General features: G+C 37.3%; 1 protein-coding gene across 1 annotated transcript; it reads left to right on the top strand.

Annotated features, from left to right (window-relative positions):
- Window positions 1-8,365: 8,365 nt before the first annotated feature.
- LOC149944170 (endoplasmic reticulum transmembrane helix translocase) lies at window positions 8,366-13,378 on the top strand. Its single transcript, XM_090174764.1, has 16 exons — window positions 8,366-8,664; window positions 8,728-8,817; window positions 8,886-9,067; window positions 9,130-9,665; window positions 9,726-9,908; window positions 9,972-10,109; window positions 10,166-10,617; window positions 10,968-11,078; window positions 11,139-11,373; window positions 11,433-11,542; window positions 11,599-11,691; window positions 11,755-12,178; window positions 12,243-12,582; window positions 12,652-12,763; window positions 12,827-12,970; window positions 13,036-13,378. Exons 1-16 carry the CDS (start codon window positions 8,398-8,400, stop codon window positions 13,141-13,143), a joined length of 3,525 nt encoding a protein of 1,174 aa, XP_090030890.1. The 5' UTR covers window positions 8,366-8,397; the 3' UTR covers window positions 13,144-13,378.
- The last annotated feature ends 3,351 nt before the right edge of the window (window positions 13,379-16,729 follow it).

The following is a 16,729-nucleotide window of genomic DNA, read 5'->3' on the forward strand; positions in this document are numbered from 1 at the left end:
ACACCGTATACATAAGAAAGTACTTTTAACAAAATTTTATTAAATACCAGGTTTTCCCAAACGATAATGTGAACCGTTTTTAAATTTAAATTACTTTTTACACAAGTCGTTTTTTGTGATATCTGGTTTTGGAAATAGGGTAGCAAAACGAAAACCAACTTCGTCAGTACCTGGAAAGAGGTACAGTTATTTATATTTTAAGATAAAAAAGTTGCATTTTAATATGGCAACGCCATTGTTTTGAGTTATATGGGTGTAAGTTATCTACATGTACCCAAAACCATAACCACAAAAATAATTTAAATTAACTATTTTTACCTCTCCGAGGGGACTATGTCCCCTAGGAGGGGTTATACAATCATCGTGTCTGTCTGTCTGTGTGTGTGTGCGTGTGTCTGTCTGTGTGTGTGTGCGTGTGATGTCTGCGGGCAGCGAACGCGTTATCGGAGCAAAGTCGAAAAACCCTTTTTGCAGTTTAAAGGTTGGCAAAACCACCGTCTGACGGTGAGCGTTAACGGAGTAATTCGCGGTTGGTGCGGTTTGGTTTGGAAGTTTTATTATTGTAATGTTTATGCGTATTGTTGGAATGTTGAGTTCGTGTTAGGGCGGTGGTATGTGTTAAGTGTGTTGTGTTTGCATTTTATATGTATGAGCGTATCCTCTCTAACTTCTTCTCACTGACTTTTGGGACGCTGCCCAGGTTTCGAACCCGAGCCCTCCTACATGACCGGGAAATGTTCTACCACAGAACCACCGATATATATTATGCTTCTTTGAAAATTATAAACTCAGCTTAGTGTAAGAGTATATTAATGGTTTTTAAAGTCTACATTTTTTACGTATGAAATTTTAAAGGTCAAATCTTGTTTTAGCGCATTCAGCAGAGATAAGAGGTTAAAGGGTAGAACCTGTGGGTTAGTTTTTTGTTATTTATTTACGGGTTTTATTATCGACCTATAGCTGTATAAATGCAAAGGCGTTTATTTAAAGTTTATTGATATACGAGCTGTCGTTTAATCAAGTGGCTCTCTGTGCTTTGTTGATGGTAAGGTTTTTGCTTCTTGTTAATACATTTGGTGTGGATATTTGGATATCTACGATTCCTAATGCAGTCATTGATTTCCTGGGTGTGCGAATCATTATATGATATTGTAAATTGGACGGCATTGGTCTTTTTCATGCGGTATGTGTCACAACGTCAACTGGAAGTCTACGAGTGTTGAAATGAAATGAGCGTTAAAGATGCGGCAAGTATTTCGTAAGCGAGAAAAATACAAATACCCTTTGTAGATAATTCTTTCATTAAAATTTGCTTCGTATTATATTCAACTGATAAACTTAATTGTACTGTAAAAAGGGTTAAATTCAATTGTGCATTGTTTTAGTACGTCTAACTCACTGTTGTAACTACTTAATTTATAATATTCTGAATAAATTAAAATCGGTTGTTTCGTCTCAATTATTTTCATTATAATTAAAATTTTATACCGGGAGGGATAGAACCAGGATTACGTTTTTAGTAAATAACTCTGAATTGCGGAGATATCTTTAAGGGTCGTCTCGAGAAATTAATACCACTAGGGACAATTCTTCCGAGGAGAGGTATATTTTGGCTGGCCAATTTGTTAAACTTAATTCCGTGGTGTCATTTACGCAAAAAATGCAGCTAAAAAATGTACAGCGATACCACTTTTAACGTTCTAAAACCATAATCATAAATATCTTATTATCTGTTTTATTTGTAGCAGACGTCTCTTAGTCTTTGAAAAAAGTTTTAGTTTTAGCATAAGTCTATAATATTGTTCCATAAGTTTGTCACTTTGGAGAATATTTTACTGATAGCTAGTAACGGAGTGACGTCATCACCAGACGAAAATCTCCCCGTAGCGAGGCGCTGTCAAAGGCTACGTGTGACGCGGGAACAAGCGAACGCAAAACGGCGACAAAGCCCGTAATGCAGTCTGTCTTGTGAATAGCTCTCAGTAAAACTTTTGCATGTGAAGAATAGGAAGTGTCCCACATATGTTTCAATATTATACACTTATGGTTTTAGTTATAATTGGTTGTCGAAGCCATTGCCATCTAGGAGCAACAAACACAGCACCCCACACAGGGAGAACGCAGCTAGCCTTTAAAAACGCTAACGCAGTGTTGTGTACAAATTTCATTGGACGATCCTTAAAGCTGCACATTTTACGGAAAGGGGGAAGACTATTTTCCCCTACCAACGGCAGCAGGCGCTAAAGCGTTTAGCCAATGGAAATTGTACACAAGAAAAAAGACGACTTTTGACAGGTTGATTTATCCTTATGTGAGGTGCTGTGTTTGTTGCTCCTAGGTTCCATTTAATTACGTCTTGTTTTAAACTTTAATTGTGAGTGAGTTTTAATTTATTTAAAACGTAGTTAGAAGATCAAAGTACCCTAGATAACTTTTTGGGTTAGTGGTTCGTGGATTAAATTGTAAATTTGCCATGACTTATATTCCAGATAACAATAGTGTTCAAATAATGTCTTACAGAATGTCATTTGATTGTAATTCTTATAAAAATTTGAGCAGCCGTTGCGGTTCAACAATAATGAAATGTCACTCGAGAATCACCCATTATTTGCCCATCAAAATTAAATTGAAGCAAACATCCCGATTTAAATAAATAGCCGACATATCGCGGATTCCCCATCACTTCAAAGTGACTTTTGAAGCATTGGCGAAAATATGCGGCGTGTTTCAACGATAGCCTTCTTTTTGCTGCTGCTTGTATCCGTTCACGCTGAACCAGCCTCGTTGTTGGAAGGTCTTAGAAATCTGGCAAAAGGCGCCATAGATAGTTTCGCCACCATTAAACCAGATGATATTAAAAAACTAATGGAAGCCATTCAAAAACCGGAGGAACGAAAGATCTTCGAAAACCTGGTCAAAGCCGTTCTCAAGAAAGCGCCCCAGGATGAATTAATAGGCATCTTGTCCGAGTCCGACGTTGGAATAGACTTTGTGGATAAGTTTATGCCGTTGATTACTCAAATCATGGCGTTTAAGAAAACTTTGGCCCCAGCCATGGAGGCTTTTAAATCGCAAAAGCCAAAATAAATTATTTACGTAAATTTGTCTAATAAAGTTCCTTAAAAGATTTATCTAAAGTTTCATTGAATAATTAATTTGGATTTAAATTGTTGGATTTTTACGGGTATGGAGGTGGTTGATTATCATTGTATATCATTACTTCAATTAAACCCGATTTCATTTAGTTTGCCCCTAATGAAGCAAAACCAGATCACTGAACAAAATATTTTCGGTTTGTGGGTTGCCAGATAAACTCCCAAGTCATAGTCGAAAATATAAATGTTGACTTTTTCTGGGAGAGCTAACTAATTACCTGGATTGAAAATTTAATTTTCCACCGAAGAGTTACACGGACTGAAACATATAGACTCTTCGCACGCACACGCTTATACTACTAAAAATAACTTGACCAATTTTAACTAAACAAAAAAACTTTATTTCTTATTCTCCCTCCGCCAGGGAGTCCTTCTCGCACGAAGGAGCTCTTCTCGCTTTCTATTTTAGACTACTCTTCAAAAATAAAATCACCCCCCTTTATACCCCGAAACATTTCCCAACTTGGGCTTGGACAGTGACGACAAGGGATAAACCCCAGAGCAATGGAAAAGTTTTCGGCCGCCTGACCAAGCCCCGCGCGACATGACGACGCTACAAGATAAAAGATACAATATACATGATACATACTATACAAAAGAGAGATAAAAGATGGACGGGAACAAAATAACCCAATCCTTAACAATTCCAAAAGTCGTATTTACAATAAAAACATGAGAAAAAAATCCCTAACCCGAATCCGACAATTTTTAAACACTTATTAGAATTAAAAACTAACATACAATTAAATTTATACAAAATTTAAGCAAATATTTGACAGAGTTCATGCTACCGCGACTGTACTTAAAACTGGTTTTTCATTATACTGCCAAAGCTGTTGTCAAATTTCTGGCAGCAACGCTCGCCAGGGGCAAGACAGTCGTCGACGATTTTATGGAAAGAAGTATAATTTATCTTCAAAAAAAGCCACAGGCAGCCATTTTGGAAAACGTTTTTACCCCAACTCGAACTATTCTCCACCACAGAATCGGAATAAAATGACGTCATAGCGTTAATTTTCTTACCCTACTCCGAATCCCGGAACAAGCGAAAAGAAACCACCCATATAATTACGGGTTTTTTTTAATCATAAAGTATTTTGGCCCCGAAATCAGTAAATTGTTTTGTTTGCGTTAACCCTTGGAGCCTCAGGTAAGGGCATACGAAATAATATTATCGCCTTGGCGAGCTTGTTTTATGTAAAAGAACGAAAAGTGCTTGTTATGAGCATCGTGACGTGAAAAGTTACTGTACGCTGTTTTTTTAAACGATGCCATCGATGGATTTTTTTGAAAGGTAGCGACATCTAAAGGCGACAGACGGTACTAAAAATGTAACATTACTGTACGCTTTTTCCCCTCATCGATGTTATCGATGGGCGTTACGAATAGTAGTGACATTTATTCACGGCTTATTTTTTTAATTTATTAATTTCTGGTAATCTTCTTTAGGTGCTTCAAAGATTTAGCTCCTATTTTCGCGAGTTAAAGTCACCGAAATTAAATTAACATTATTAATTTCCATTGTTGAAGCCAAATTCTACACGTGCTTCGCGACCGCGTGCTTGGGCAAAGCAACGAAAACACCGATGCCCCATCGATGGGCATCGTGACGACAAAACCGGAAATACAAAAAGTCGTACAGTATTTTTTTTTATTTTCCGATGCGCATCGATGGCTTTTTTTAGAGCAACACTTACTAACGTACCCAAAATTTGTTAAAATATCGTCTGCTTCCCCAATTCTGTTCATTAGCTTCCAGAACAACCACATAGCGCTCTACAGTAGCCAATATATCCGAGAGCGCTCCTAGCTTAGGATGAAAACAGCCGCAAGCTTGGAAAACTGCATAAAAAGCTTAAGGTTTTCCCCGATTGACAGTTTCCGTTTCTTTTGCATTATGACGAGTGCTAGCATTAGGTATTATCTTCCGTTTGCGTAAACTTAAAGGTTCGCTGCTAAGAGCCGGTACCCAGTGCCGCATTATCCGTAAGACTGACTAAGCTAAAACCTAAGTCCTACCAAGAGCAAGGGCCAAGCAGGGGCACAAAGAAGCTTGAAGCCTAGGGGCCCTGGCATGGGTTAATAAGCACTGCCGGGACCTGAACATTGCAGGATTCTTCCAACTTTCAGCTTCATTCTCAATTAAGACAAACTGTTCAGACCTTTTTACACCTAAGCTAGCTACTGTAGCTTCACAAATAGCAACGGTTTCCGTTAACACGAATTTAGATAATTTATATAACCTAACACTTCATCTAAAACCACAATTTAAGTCAAGTTGCTGAAGCTATTTCATTTCATACACGCGTCACTCGGCGGCTTCCTCGCGTTATACGTTTTCAACCATATTCTTCAATGCTATAATTATGGAATCAAACCTATTTCTAATAAAATAAGACCTTTTTTCTCGCTCCACCACCTAGTGTCGCGGCGTTGTGGCATTTTGAGAATTATATCATAACCCTAATCTTTCTGGGACTCTTCAAAACATATGAACATCTAATAACTGAATTGCTTTGAAAGTTGTAGAAACGTTGGCGCTCCAAAGGAGTGACCAATTTTGAAATACGGCACTTCAAACGATTTTAAGGAGCGCATAGCAGGTGTCCCTCCAAAGATGTCAACAAATCCCCTAAAGCAATAAAGCTTTGAAGGAAGGGATGGGCCCATGAGGGATAATTTTTAATAAATAATGTATTTTCTAAAATAAGAACTTAAAGGTTTATCATCTTTTTTAATAGAAAAACCAGCATTTATTTGCATGTAGTTGCTTCAAATACTAGAAGCCCATACAGGCACATTTCAAAATTTGGAGGCCCCCAAAGAAGGCCCGAAATATTTCAAGGTAGGCACGTGCCTACTTGTGCCTACCACTGGCGGGGCCACTGTCTGAGGTTGGCTTCCAGGCCAAGAGCTTTTGACTTCACTATGGAGTATAGACTAGTGTTTTGTTTATATCGTCTGAGTTTTCGGGAGTCACGTTCGTTATTCCCAGGTGGGAGTTTTTGTGTTTTTTTTTTACCTTTAACTCTATTTTTTGTTTGTTTTTGGTTGCTTAAAGCTTGCGGCGGACGCGAGACAGTAAACTCAGTGCGGTTCTTCACTTAGGTCCCAAGAACCCTATTTTTATCTACTCCATCACTGGCAACCCCCTTAAGACCACCCTTTCGGAGCGTGACCTCGGTATTATTGTGGACCCCACCCTGAAATTCTCCAGCCACTCCAATAAAGTCACTAAGCGTGTCCGTTCAATTGCGGGATGTGTCCGCCGTAATCTAAACTTCCGTTCCCCAAAAATAATTAAAACTTTGTATAATGCCCTTGTTCTACCGATTTTCGATTTTTGTTCCCCAATTTGGACCCCTCATTTAGCTTCTGACCAATTGGCATTGCAAAAGGCTCAAAACCGTTTTACCAAATTAGCTACTAAAATTGATAAGCTACCAGCCCCGTCGCGCTTACAATCCCTGTCCATTCTTCCAGTCATTATTCGCCACAAAATAACTAACTTATGCCTTTTACACAATTTTTTCCATAAAAGTCTCGTGCACAACTTTTCTGATTTTTTTGTTTTAAATGAGGGTTATCGTACTAGAGGCCATTCTTATAAATTATCAAAACCCAGGGCAAGCACAACTGTTCGTTTAAACTCATTCTCTAATTCTGTAATCAATGACTGGAATGCCCTTCCCCAATCTATTGTATCCGTACCCTCCCTCCCTAAATTCCGTGCACTTTTAAACAGTGATGGGCGCGCTCGTATCTTTGGATACTTTTAGGATACGAGATGATACTTTATCCGAAAAATAAAAATTAAAATATACGATTTTGATATGATCTTCTACATTGCAAAATGATCGCGATAGAATTTTGAAGAAATAAATTCGGGAGCGAACTATATTTGAAAAGATTCTTCTCTTACCTAGCCTAGCGAAAAAAAGAGCGGAATAGAGCTAGTGCTTCCATTTTTTATATTAGAAATTACACGATAGATTTTTTCTGGTTTGTCTTCAATTTTGTTTGTATTTAAGAGGAAATATTTTAGCGCCATCTAGATATGCCGATATACACTATTTAAGCGGCGAACGTATCTCACGTGATACCGAAATATAGCCAAACCCGAAACAATGTTAAGTGATAGAAGGGAGAGGAGCGGTCAAAGGTCGCGCCGTTTTTCTGGCTGTTTTTTAACGGGGGGGGGGGATAATTCCCTCTATCCCTAGGCAGACAGAGGAGGGAAAGCAAAGACTGATTCTAGCGATAAAAAGCTGCGCCGCGTAGACTGAAAGGCGATTTCAAAACTAAAACCAAAACTTCCAAAAGTTATTTTTCCCACCGTCCCAACTCCCACGCAGTTAGAGTGTCACGTGTGTTGCAAACTGGCAGCGTGGGCTGTGGCGATGCAATAGCTTTATTTATTTTCCATAATTTAGTTTTTGAAAATACGAAAATTAAGATCGATTCTAATCCATAAAATCAAAATCAAATATTGGAAGGTTTACTACTGAATTAATAATCAAAAGATAAAAATTGAAATATTCATTTTAATACTTCGAACTTTTGATATGAAAAAATTTGATTCTACTTTCTCGTGAAACGTACTTGAAATATTTTTAAATATACTTTTCAAAATAATGAAAACTAAAGAAGTATTTGAAATGATACTTATCTAAATCTTTAAAGATTTCTTCTGAAATTTTTCAGGCAAGGGCAAAAAAGAATTGAAAATAATTGAAACTCTCATATCTTAAAGAAATTTGAAAGATCGTGAAAAAATCAAAGGGCCAAAACTGAATAAAATGAAAGATTGTGAATGATTTTGTCGCCATCTATGCTCAAAAATATCAAAAATAAAATGATATTTACAGAAACTTCAGAGGGAAAAAATTGAAAGTATAGTATAGCTGCTGCCATCTATGTAAAAAGATACGAAAAAGATAGATAGAAATTTTTTTGTGCATCACTGCTTTTAAATGAGCATTTTAACCGCGCGTTATGATCTCACCTTCTGTATAGTTTATCCTATTGTATCTGTTTCACGCATATGTATTTGAAATCTACACAAAAGCCTTGCTGGCTTGGTAGATATTTTTCTGTTAATAAATAAATAAAATAAATAAATTTAAAAAATTCAAACCTTCGTGAAAAACGCGCTAAAAATCATCAATGATGACGTCATTTCCTAAAAACAACCACGCTTTCCGAAGTGATTTCCGGATGACCTCTTTTTCCGCAGATTAAGATGGCTTCTTTCAGGTCTCCTAGCGTGGATGATTTAGTTGAATCTGTTAGCTTATTTAACCCAAGACCATTAATTTTCCACGGTTATGTAGGACCATTTTTAATTTTATATGTCGTTTGGTTTTATTTTTGGTCTTTTGTATATGGCATTTCGGAATATTTCGAGGCCGGGTTGATTGCATTAGCTTTCGTCGGCATACTTCAAATACTCACCTGCCTCTTTTGCCATTGGTCTGTTCACATACGTTGCTTACTGTCATTTTCAAGGGTAATTCGGATAATTCAATATTCTAATATATAACGTTAATTGGCTTTATCTTTTAATTTAAAGGAGCCAAATGCTTTAAATGCTAGTCTAGTCAAAGTTGTTCCAACACCAAACAATGGTTCTGCAGAAGTTGTTCGCTTATTTAAAACAAAGGTAATTTCACGCTTTAACAAGTTACATGAGAAGTTGTATGGTTTTTCATTAAATTTTTATTTTGGTAGATTAAAGGAGAAACAAACATATGGTTTATATTTCAAAAAACCAAATACACGTATAATTTTGACCGTAAAACATTCGAGGGGCTTTGCTTCCCAACGGAAAATTTTAAATATTATCAAGAATGGAAAGGTTATCAAGAAGATTCTGATCTTGAAGCAGCTGAAAAACATTATGGCAAAAATGAGTATGTAAATTATAATTTAAATATCTGAAGGCAATGTCAGAAATTTTATAAAAAAATTCCAGTCTTGAAATGGTTGTACCAGAATTTATTGATCTGTTCAAAGAAAGAGCTACAGCCCCATTTTTTGTGTTCCAAGTCTTTTGCGTTGGATTGTGGTGCCTTGATGAATTTTGGTACTATAGTGTCTTCACGCTAGCCATGTTAATTGCCTTTGAGTGTACGTTGGTTCAACAACAGCTGAGAAATTTGTCTGAGATCCGAAAAATGGGGAACAAGCCATATATGATTCAAGTGTATAGAAATAGAAAATGGAGACCTATATTAAGCAGTGATCTCATACCGGGTGATATAGTATCAATTGGAAGATCTCAAAATGATAATATTGTGCCGTGTGACTTATTATTGTTAAGAGGACCTTGCATAATCGACGAATCTATGTTGACTGGTGAATCGGTGCCGCAAATGAAGGAGCCTATTGAAACCTTTGATCCAGATACAGTATTAGAGTTGGAAACTCACGGAAGGTTGCACATACTGTACGGAGGCACTAAAGTGGTCCAACATTCACCACCTGGTAAAACCAGTCCTGGTTTGAAAGGTTAGTGTCTTATTTGTTAATTTTATTAACTACAATAATTAACAATAATTTTTTTATTAGCAACTGACAATGGTTGCGTTGCTTACGTCTTGCGTACAAGTTTCACAACATCCCAGGGCAAACTTTTGCGTACCATCCTTTTTGGAGTGAAGAGAGTTACTGCCAATAACTTGGAAACATTCGCATTTATATTATTTTTATTAGTTTTTGCAATTGCCGCTGCTTCATACGTTTGGATTAAAGGTGTGTATTGTATATTCTAATGTAGGAACTTAAATTTCATTGTCATTGTAAATACTCTTCTAGGTTCAGAAGACCCGACGCGAAATAGATACAAGCTTTTCCTAGAATGCGCCTTAATTTTAACGTCTGTTGTGCCACCCGAGCTGCCTATAGAACTTTCGTTAGCTGTTAATTCCTCTTTGCTCGCATTATCTAAGCTCTGTAAGTTCCTTGCATTCAACTAATTTGGTTAAAAATTTAATATTGTGCCTTTTTAGCTGTGTTTTGCACTGAACCATTCCGTATTCCCTTTGCTGGCAAAGTGGAAATTTGTTGTTTCGATAAAACTGGTACCTTAACCAGTGATAATTTGGTTGTCGAAGGCGTTGCAGGACTAAAACATCAGGATAATGTATGTCCAGTGAATGATTTGCCATTGGACACAGTACAAGTCTTAGCAACTTGCCACTCGTTAGTCGCTTTGGAAGATGGGATCGTGGGTGATCCGTTGGAAAAAGCTACTTTAACGGCTATTGAGTGGAATTTAACTAAAGGAGAGGCAGTGATACCTAAGCGAGGCAAAGCACCAGCTATGAAAATATTTCAACGGTATCATTTCTCGAGTGCTTTGAAAAGAATGTCTGTTATTGCTGGGTACAGTCCTCCTGGATCTTCAGATACAATTTACATTGCAACAGTTAAAGGAGCCCCCGAAACGCTAAAGGAAATGGTAAAACTGTAATGTTTAGTGTCACAGGGTTGCCACACGTCAGGGAAATCAGGAAATTTAAAAATGGGTCTAAAAGGTCAGGGAATTCAATTTTGAAGGTAATTTTACTCTAGTTATCTGACAAATGATTATTATTTAGTTCCTTTAAAGTTTTTTTTTTAATGTTGCAATAATACTTTGTAAATGTAGGTTGATTTCAATTAATAATCTTCTGATAAAATTAAAATATAAAGCTTAATATTGTCTAATTTAGGTTTTTAAAAGTCAGGGAAAACAGGGAATTTGAATCTGAAATTATTGTGGCACCCCTGTGTCAAATTCTTTAATTCTAATTTGATATTATTTTCTAGTTTGCTCATGTGCCTGATGACTATGATGATGTCTATCTAGAAATGTCACGCAGGGGTGCTAGAGTATTAGCTCTGGGACGAAAACATTTGGGACTATTAAATCATAAAGAGGTATAATTGAATAGATATTTTTCAGGTTATGCAACTTGTTTAATTTCCATTTTTCGTAAGGTGCGAGACTTCACTAGGGAAACTGTAGAAAACAACCTTGAATTTGTGGGTTTCGTGATCATTTCATGCCCTCTTAAATCGGATTCAAAATCTGTCATTAGAGAAATTCTAAATGCAAGCCACCATGTGGTTATGATTACCGGAGATGCTCCTCTAACTGCGTGTCATGTTGCCAAAGAACTACGTTTTACGAGAAAAGATTATACCTTAATATTGACAGCACCTATTGAACCAAGTATGATGATTTTAAATTAATTAAATTCAATGTAATCCTAACTTTGTTTTCTATTTCAGGTGAAACGTGGCACTGGGTTTCAATTGATGAGACCATTCAACTACCTGCTGTGCCTAAGGAGGGTTTTCATTCCGTGGTTACCAAATATGACTTTTGCCTAACTGGAGAGGTGATTTTAATTAATATAGAAATAATATTGCTAAATTAATAATTATTATTTTTTAGGGACTGATATATTTACAGTCAATAAGCCCCATCTTATTAAACAGGCTTTTGCCTCATATTAGAGTATTTGCTAGAGTCGCTCCTAAGCAGAAGGTATTGTCAGTAATTGTGGGTATAATTTGATCGCAAAATAACCCGTCTTTTTTACTTGTTTAGGAACAAGTAATAACCGCCTTAAAGAGTTTAGGTTTCACTACGCTAATGTGTGGAGATGGAACAAATGATGTTGGGGCCTTAAAACACGCAAACATTGGTGTTGCAATTTTATCAAGCATTCCCGATTTCATTTTAAACCGCAGAAAGAAAGAAGCTGAGAAACAACAATCAGAAGCTCAAGATGGTGCTGGTAACGAACCTTCAACGTCAAACAAATTAGAGGCCTTGGCTGCGAAGGGTAAAGTAGGCCGAAGGCCAGAGAAAGGACGAGCTCAAACGAAACAAGAGAAGCTGAATGACGCCCAGAAGCAACTGAACAAGCTAATGAAAGAGCTGGAAGAACAAGATCAAGCCCAAGTTGTTAAACTTGGCGATGCGAGCATAGCGGCTCCATTCACTTCTAAACTTTCCTCAATACTGTGCAGTGAGTTTAATTGGATTGAGTTAATGCTTAAAATGTTTCTTTACAATGTTAATTCTTTTAATAGTCTGTCACATTATCAAGCAAGGCCGTTGCACACTAGTAACTACATTGCAAATGTTCAAAATATTAGCACTCAATGCACTAATTTTAGCCTACAGCCAAAGCGTCTTATACCTTGAGGGTATTAAGTTCAGCGATAGCCAAGCAACATTGCAAGGACTTTTGTTGGCAGGATGTTTTCTCTTCATATCGAGGTCCAAACCATTGAAAACGCTGTCAAAAGAACGACCCTTATCTAATATCTTCAACATCTACACTATTCTGACTGTGATTTTGCAATTTGCAATTCATTTTACAGCGTTAGTATTATTAGTCAGAGAGGCAATTTCACGTTCTCCACCAAGGTAATTATTGTAAGCTTGATTCATTGATTTAAGGAAAACTAATTTATATTGTTCTTTTATTATTTACAGAACTGAAAAATTTGTCAACTTAGACGCCCAATTTAAGCCTACAGTACTCAATAGTACTGTATACATAATTTCTATGGCATTACAGGTGTCAACATTTGTTGTCAACTACAGGGTAATAAATTATTATTGTTTGATTCGTAATTTTTTTATTAATTTACCTATTTTACATTATTAGGGTCATCCGTTTATGGAGAGCTTGGTAGAAAATCGTGCTTTGTTATATAGTTTACTAGCCTCGGGTGGAGGAATCATTATTCTAGCTACTAATATGATTCCTGAAGTTTCACATCAATTCGAAATTGTTGAATTTTCTAGCGATGTAAGTATTAAAATGTTTCAAAGTTGTGGGTTCATCTTTTTGATTGAAATCTTCCTTTTTTACAGTTTCAAATCTACCTTTTGCAAATTTTAGCGTTAGATATGATTTGTGCATTCGCAATTGATCGTATCTGTTTATTTATATTTGGGAAGGGTAAACTTAGACAATTTTAAAATCATAAAAAGAAAAAACCAGAGAAACAGTTTAATATATTCCTTTATTGGTCAAAAAAAGGTATTGTGATAATTTCATGGTTTACATGACCAATATTTTGGTGTTTTACCAAATCATGCGGCTAAGCTAAATATTCGTTGGTGATATTCAAGATCATCTCTATTAAACAAAAAATCATCGAAAAGTGAAAATATTTGTTATTTTAGCACAGCGCCATTGTGTCAAAAAAAAAAAGTGTCATTAAATTTGAAAAGTTTCTTGAATTTCCATGCCCCTGTTTGGCCATTACTGCTTAAGAGCTTCAAAATTTAAGCTTCTTTTTTTTATTTCACCAGTATAATTAACGCTCTTCACTCTCCGTTTTTCTTTTGGATAGTGAAATTTCCACTCTCTAATTTTCGTTATACACTCTTTTAAAACATATTTACTATTTAGTCAAGTATTTTACTGTTAAATTTCACTCAAAATTTCAAATAACAGCTCGATTGTAACGTGTGGGACAGTTCAGTCCTCTCGTCCATCTGATTAATCAGGGGGAGATATGTGTAACGGCCACGCCAACGGGGGGATACTTGGGGACACCCGTGGCAAAAGTATTCCACCACCCGTTGTATGATTGGTGGTCGGCCTCACACGGCCATCCACAAACTCTGCCTCCCAGACGCTTGGGATTACAGGAGTGAGCCACTACTCCCGGAAACATGTATTATATTTTAAGAACAATGTTCTGGCCGACACCAAAACTAATGAATACTAATTTCCATAAAATCCTCCACAGCTGTCTTGCCCCTCTGCCGAACGATGCTGCCAGAACATTGACAACACCTTTGGCAGTGTAATGAAAAACCGTTTTTACGCTCAGTCTTGGTAGCACAAACTCTATATTTGACTTCGACGGATAATTTTTGGAAATATATATTCGTGCAAGCGCCAAACACTCTTCTTCCTATCCCTCTATCGAGGAAAATATGCAACATGGAGCAGCCATGTTTAAAAATTTAAAGACGCAAATTATTATAGAGTTTCTAACTGCATTTTGTTTTTAAATAGCCGCCCCTTGTGATCATAGGTCAGCAAGACGTTTGTTCTCCAGTCTCCAGTTCTCCAGCCTCCACTGGAAGATGCGGTCTCCGGTCTCCATTCCTCCATTCATCACTGCAAGATCTGGTTTCCAATCACTAGGGGTCCATTGGAGTATGTGGTTTGAACTTTAACCCTATGCAGTGGCGCCGATCCCATGGGGGCGGCGGGGCCGAAGCCCCCATTGGTAAAACCGCCGATGTTAATGGCCGTTTACTTTTAAGCATCTGTAGCAAGAAAGTGTTGCCAGCAGCCTCGGCTTCGGCCCCCATTGTGAAAAAAAGCGATCGGTGCCACTGACCCTATGCTGATGAGATGGTTTGTAGGACCAAGGACAGTATCTACTGTCTATGGTAGGACTAGTCCATTCGTAACAGCCCGGTGACGGCTGAGAATGCTCGAAATCGGAGCATTCTACCCTCGGTAGACCTAAAGTGAACTGTTCCACCCTCGTTTTTACCCTCAAGGTCACTAGTTTAAATTGTTGCTCTATTACTCAATAGTAGACGCGATGAAACATAGACGTTATAACTTATAAGATGGCCCATTTTGCCGCATTTGGGCCCATTTTTGCTAGCTACGTCAGTACCATTGCTTATTGTAACATTCGAAACCTACATTAATTTGTAATATCGGAAGTTTAAAATAATAAGCCTTTCTATAAAGTCATTACGCTTGCCGAACTTGTTTTAATGTATCGCTTTCGTCACGAGATACGTAGGAGTTCAGTTCAGTTTTGAAGGTTAGATCTTTATAAAAAGGGCGTCTCTAATATTTTAGCGTAAAAGGCTCGTGCATTTTATTCATTTCAGGGGACGCGCGAAATCGCTCGAGCCCATTTACGCTAAAATATCAAGACAATTTGAATTAAGCCCCATTTTCATGCTCGCTGGTAGCGTGTAAAAATCGTCAAAATCCGCTTCAGCTACACACTTTTTGACTTTCCGCATCGATCTGTTTCAAACAGATATTTTAGGTTTCTTATCACGCTTGCGAGTGGCGGAAGCGAATTTTGATGATTTTTACCCGCTACCAGCGAGCATGAAAATGGGGCTTAAGACATAGAGTTTATGCTAGCGTCTATTGGCTATCATAGTGAAACGTCACTTCTACGTCACGAGTGACGCGCCCGATACATCGAAACAAGAAGGCCAATGTTACTTTATAGAAAAGCCTATTAGGAAGTTTATAATACTACGAGAGAAGTATTTATCTAGGACATAAAAATCATACACGTACCTTCGTATGGTTGAGAAAGTACTAATTTTTCATTTTTCACGAATTTCCCGCAAAAAACCGTGGATGTGTAATGTAAAATGAAAAAATTATAATTTGAATATGTGCATATTTTTAATAAATATTTCCCCTATCTATTTATTTGAAAAGTAACTATGACGACTTATTGAGCCCCACATTATTGTTCCGTTCCAAACCAGAGGCAGAGGGAGCCTGCGCAGGTATATGTATCAAGCATTCAATCTAATAGAGTTGGACACTTGTGACTTTTCTTGTAGACCATGAATGTATTCATTTCAACCATGAATATCGAACTGCAATAGGCAGTCTGGCCCATAGGAGTATAAGATTTCTATGGTCTGGCCTCAGTCGCTAGGATGGGAGGGGCTTAGTTATTATGACGTTGGTCACGCGCCGACACTCAAAAATTGTATTGAAGGGAATCGTTTCAAAACTTGACTATAGCTTCAGTGCCAAGGCTTAGCCCGAAATTTAATTTTTAAAATTTTAATATACGTAATGTATTTTTCATCCTGTAAAATTTTAATACACATCTTTTTGATTGAACGAAAATAGGTAAGAATATTTTTAATGAATTCCTTTATTTATGATTATTAAATAATTTGGTTAAAGTACAAGTATTTTCTAAGAATCACCAGTCATTTTCTTCGCCGGCTAAATCGTGCAATTCCTGAAAAGTTTTGTGGATCGAGTCCAAGGTTCGTAAAAAGGGAAAATGAGTTAATTAATCCATGCATGGATCGTCTTCGGTCTTCCCCAAAATTTTACCCCCTTGTATCGGTAAAACAGGAAACTTCCGGTATAGACAATTTTGGTCACCAGGGTGCGCCTGTAGCAAATATTTAAAGGGGATCCCAAGTTCGGTGGCAAAAACAAGAAAATTGAGCATGCTTTCCATTCCCCCTTGATTCCCCCCAACCCCTCACTCGGCCTTGGCAGAGGCGGGCAGAGTCAACCGTAAATTTCGCACTTTACTGACTTTACACACATTTTGCCACCGAACTTTGGAGCCCCTTTAACCCAAGAGAACTATCCCTGAGTTAATTAATCCATGAAGGTTGCCTCGATCGCATGGTTTTTTATCAAAATATTACGGCTTTTGTGTTGCTAGGAAAAATCGTGACATCACCCAGATGAGATCGTATTGAAAATCAACAGAGGCTCATCTGGGTGACGTCATCAATTCCTTCTTAGAATTTTGTCGCGCCCCAGGCGAACAGACTTATAAAATAGTATAGTATAGTACGT

Source organism: Leiobunum rupestre, chromosome 5 (genome assembly GCF_980474605.1).
Source record: "Leiobunum rupestre chromosome 5, qqLeiRupe1.1.hap1, whole genome shotgun sequence".
Taxonomy (NCBI): Eukaryota; Metazoa; Arthropoda; class Arachnida; order Opiliones; family Sclerosomatidae; genus Leiobunum; species Leiobunum rupestre.

Coding starts and splice junctions, on each gene's coding strand:
- LOC149944170 (XM_090174764.1), top strand. CDS start 8,398: ATGGCTTCTTTCAGGTCTCCTAGCGTGGATGATTTAGTTGAATCTGTT. Junction 10,618..10,967: donor CCGAAACGCTAAAGGAAATG/GTAAAACTGTAA, acceptor ATTATTTTCTAG/TTTGCTCATGTGCCTGATGA. Junction 11,692..11,754: donor GAGTCGCTCCTAAGCAGAAG/GTATTGTCAGTA, acceptor TTACTTGTTTAG/GAACAAGTAATAACCGCCTT.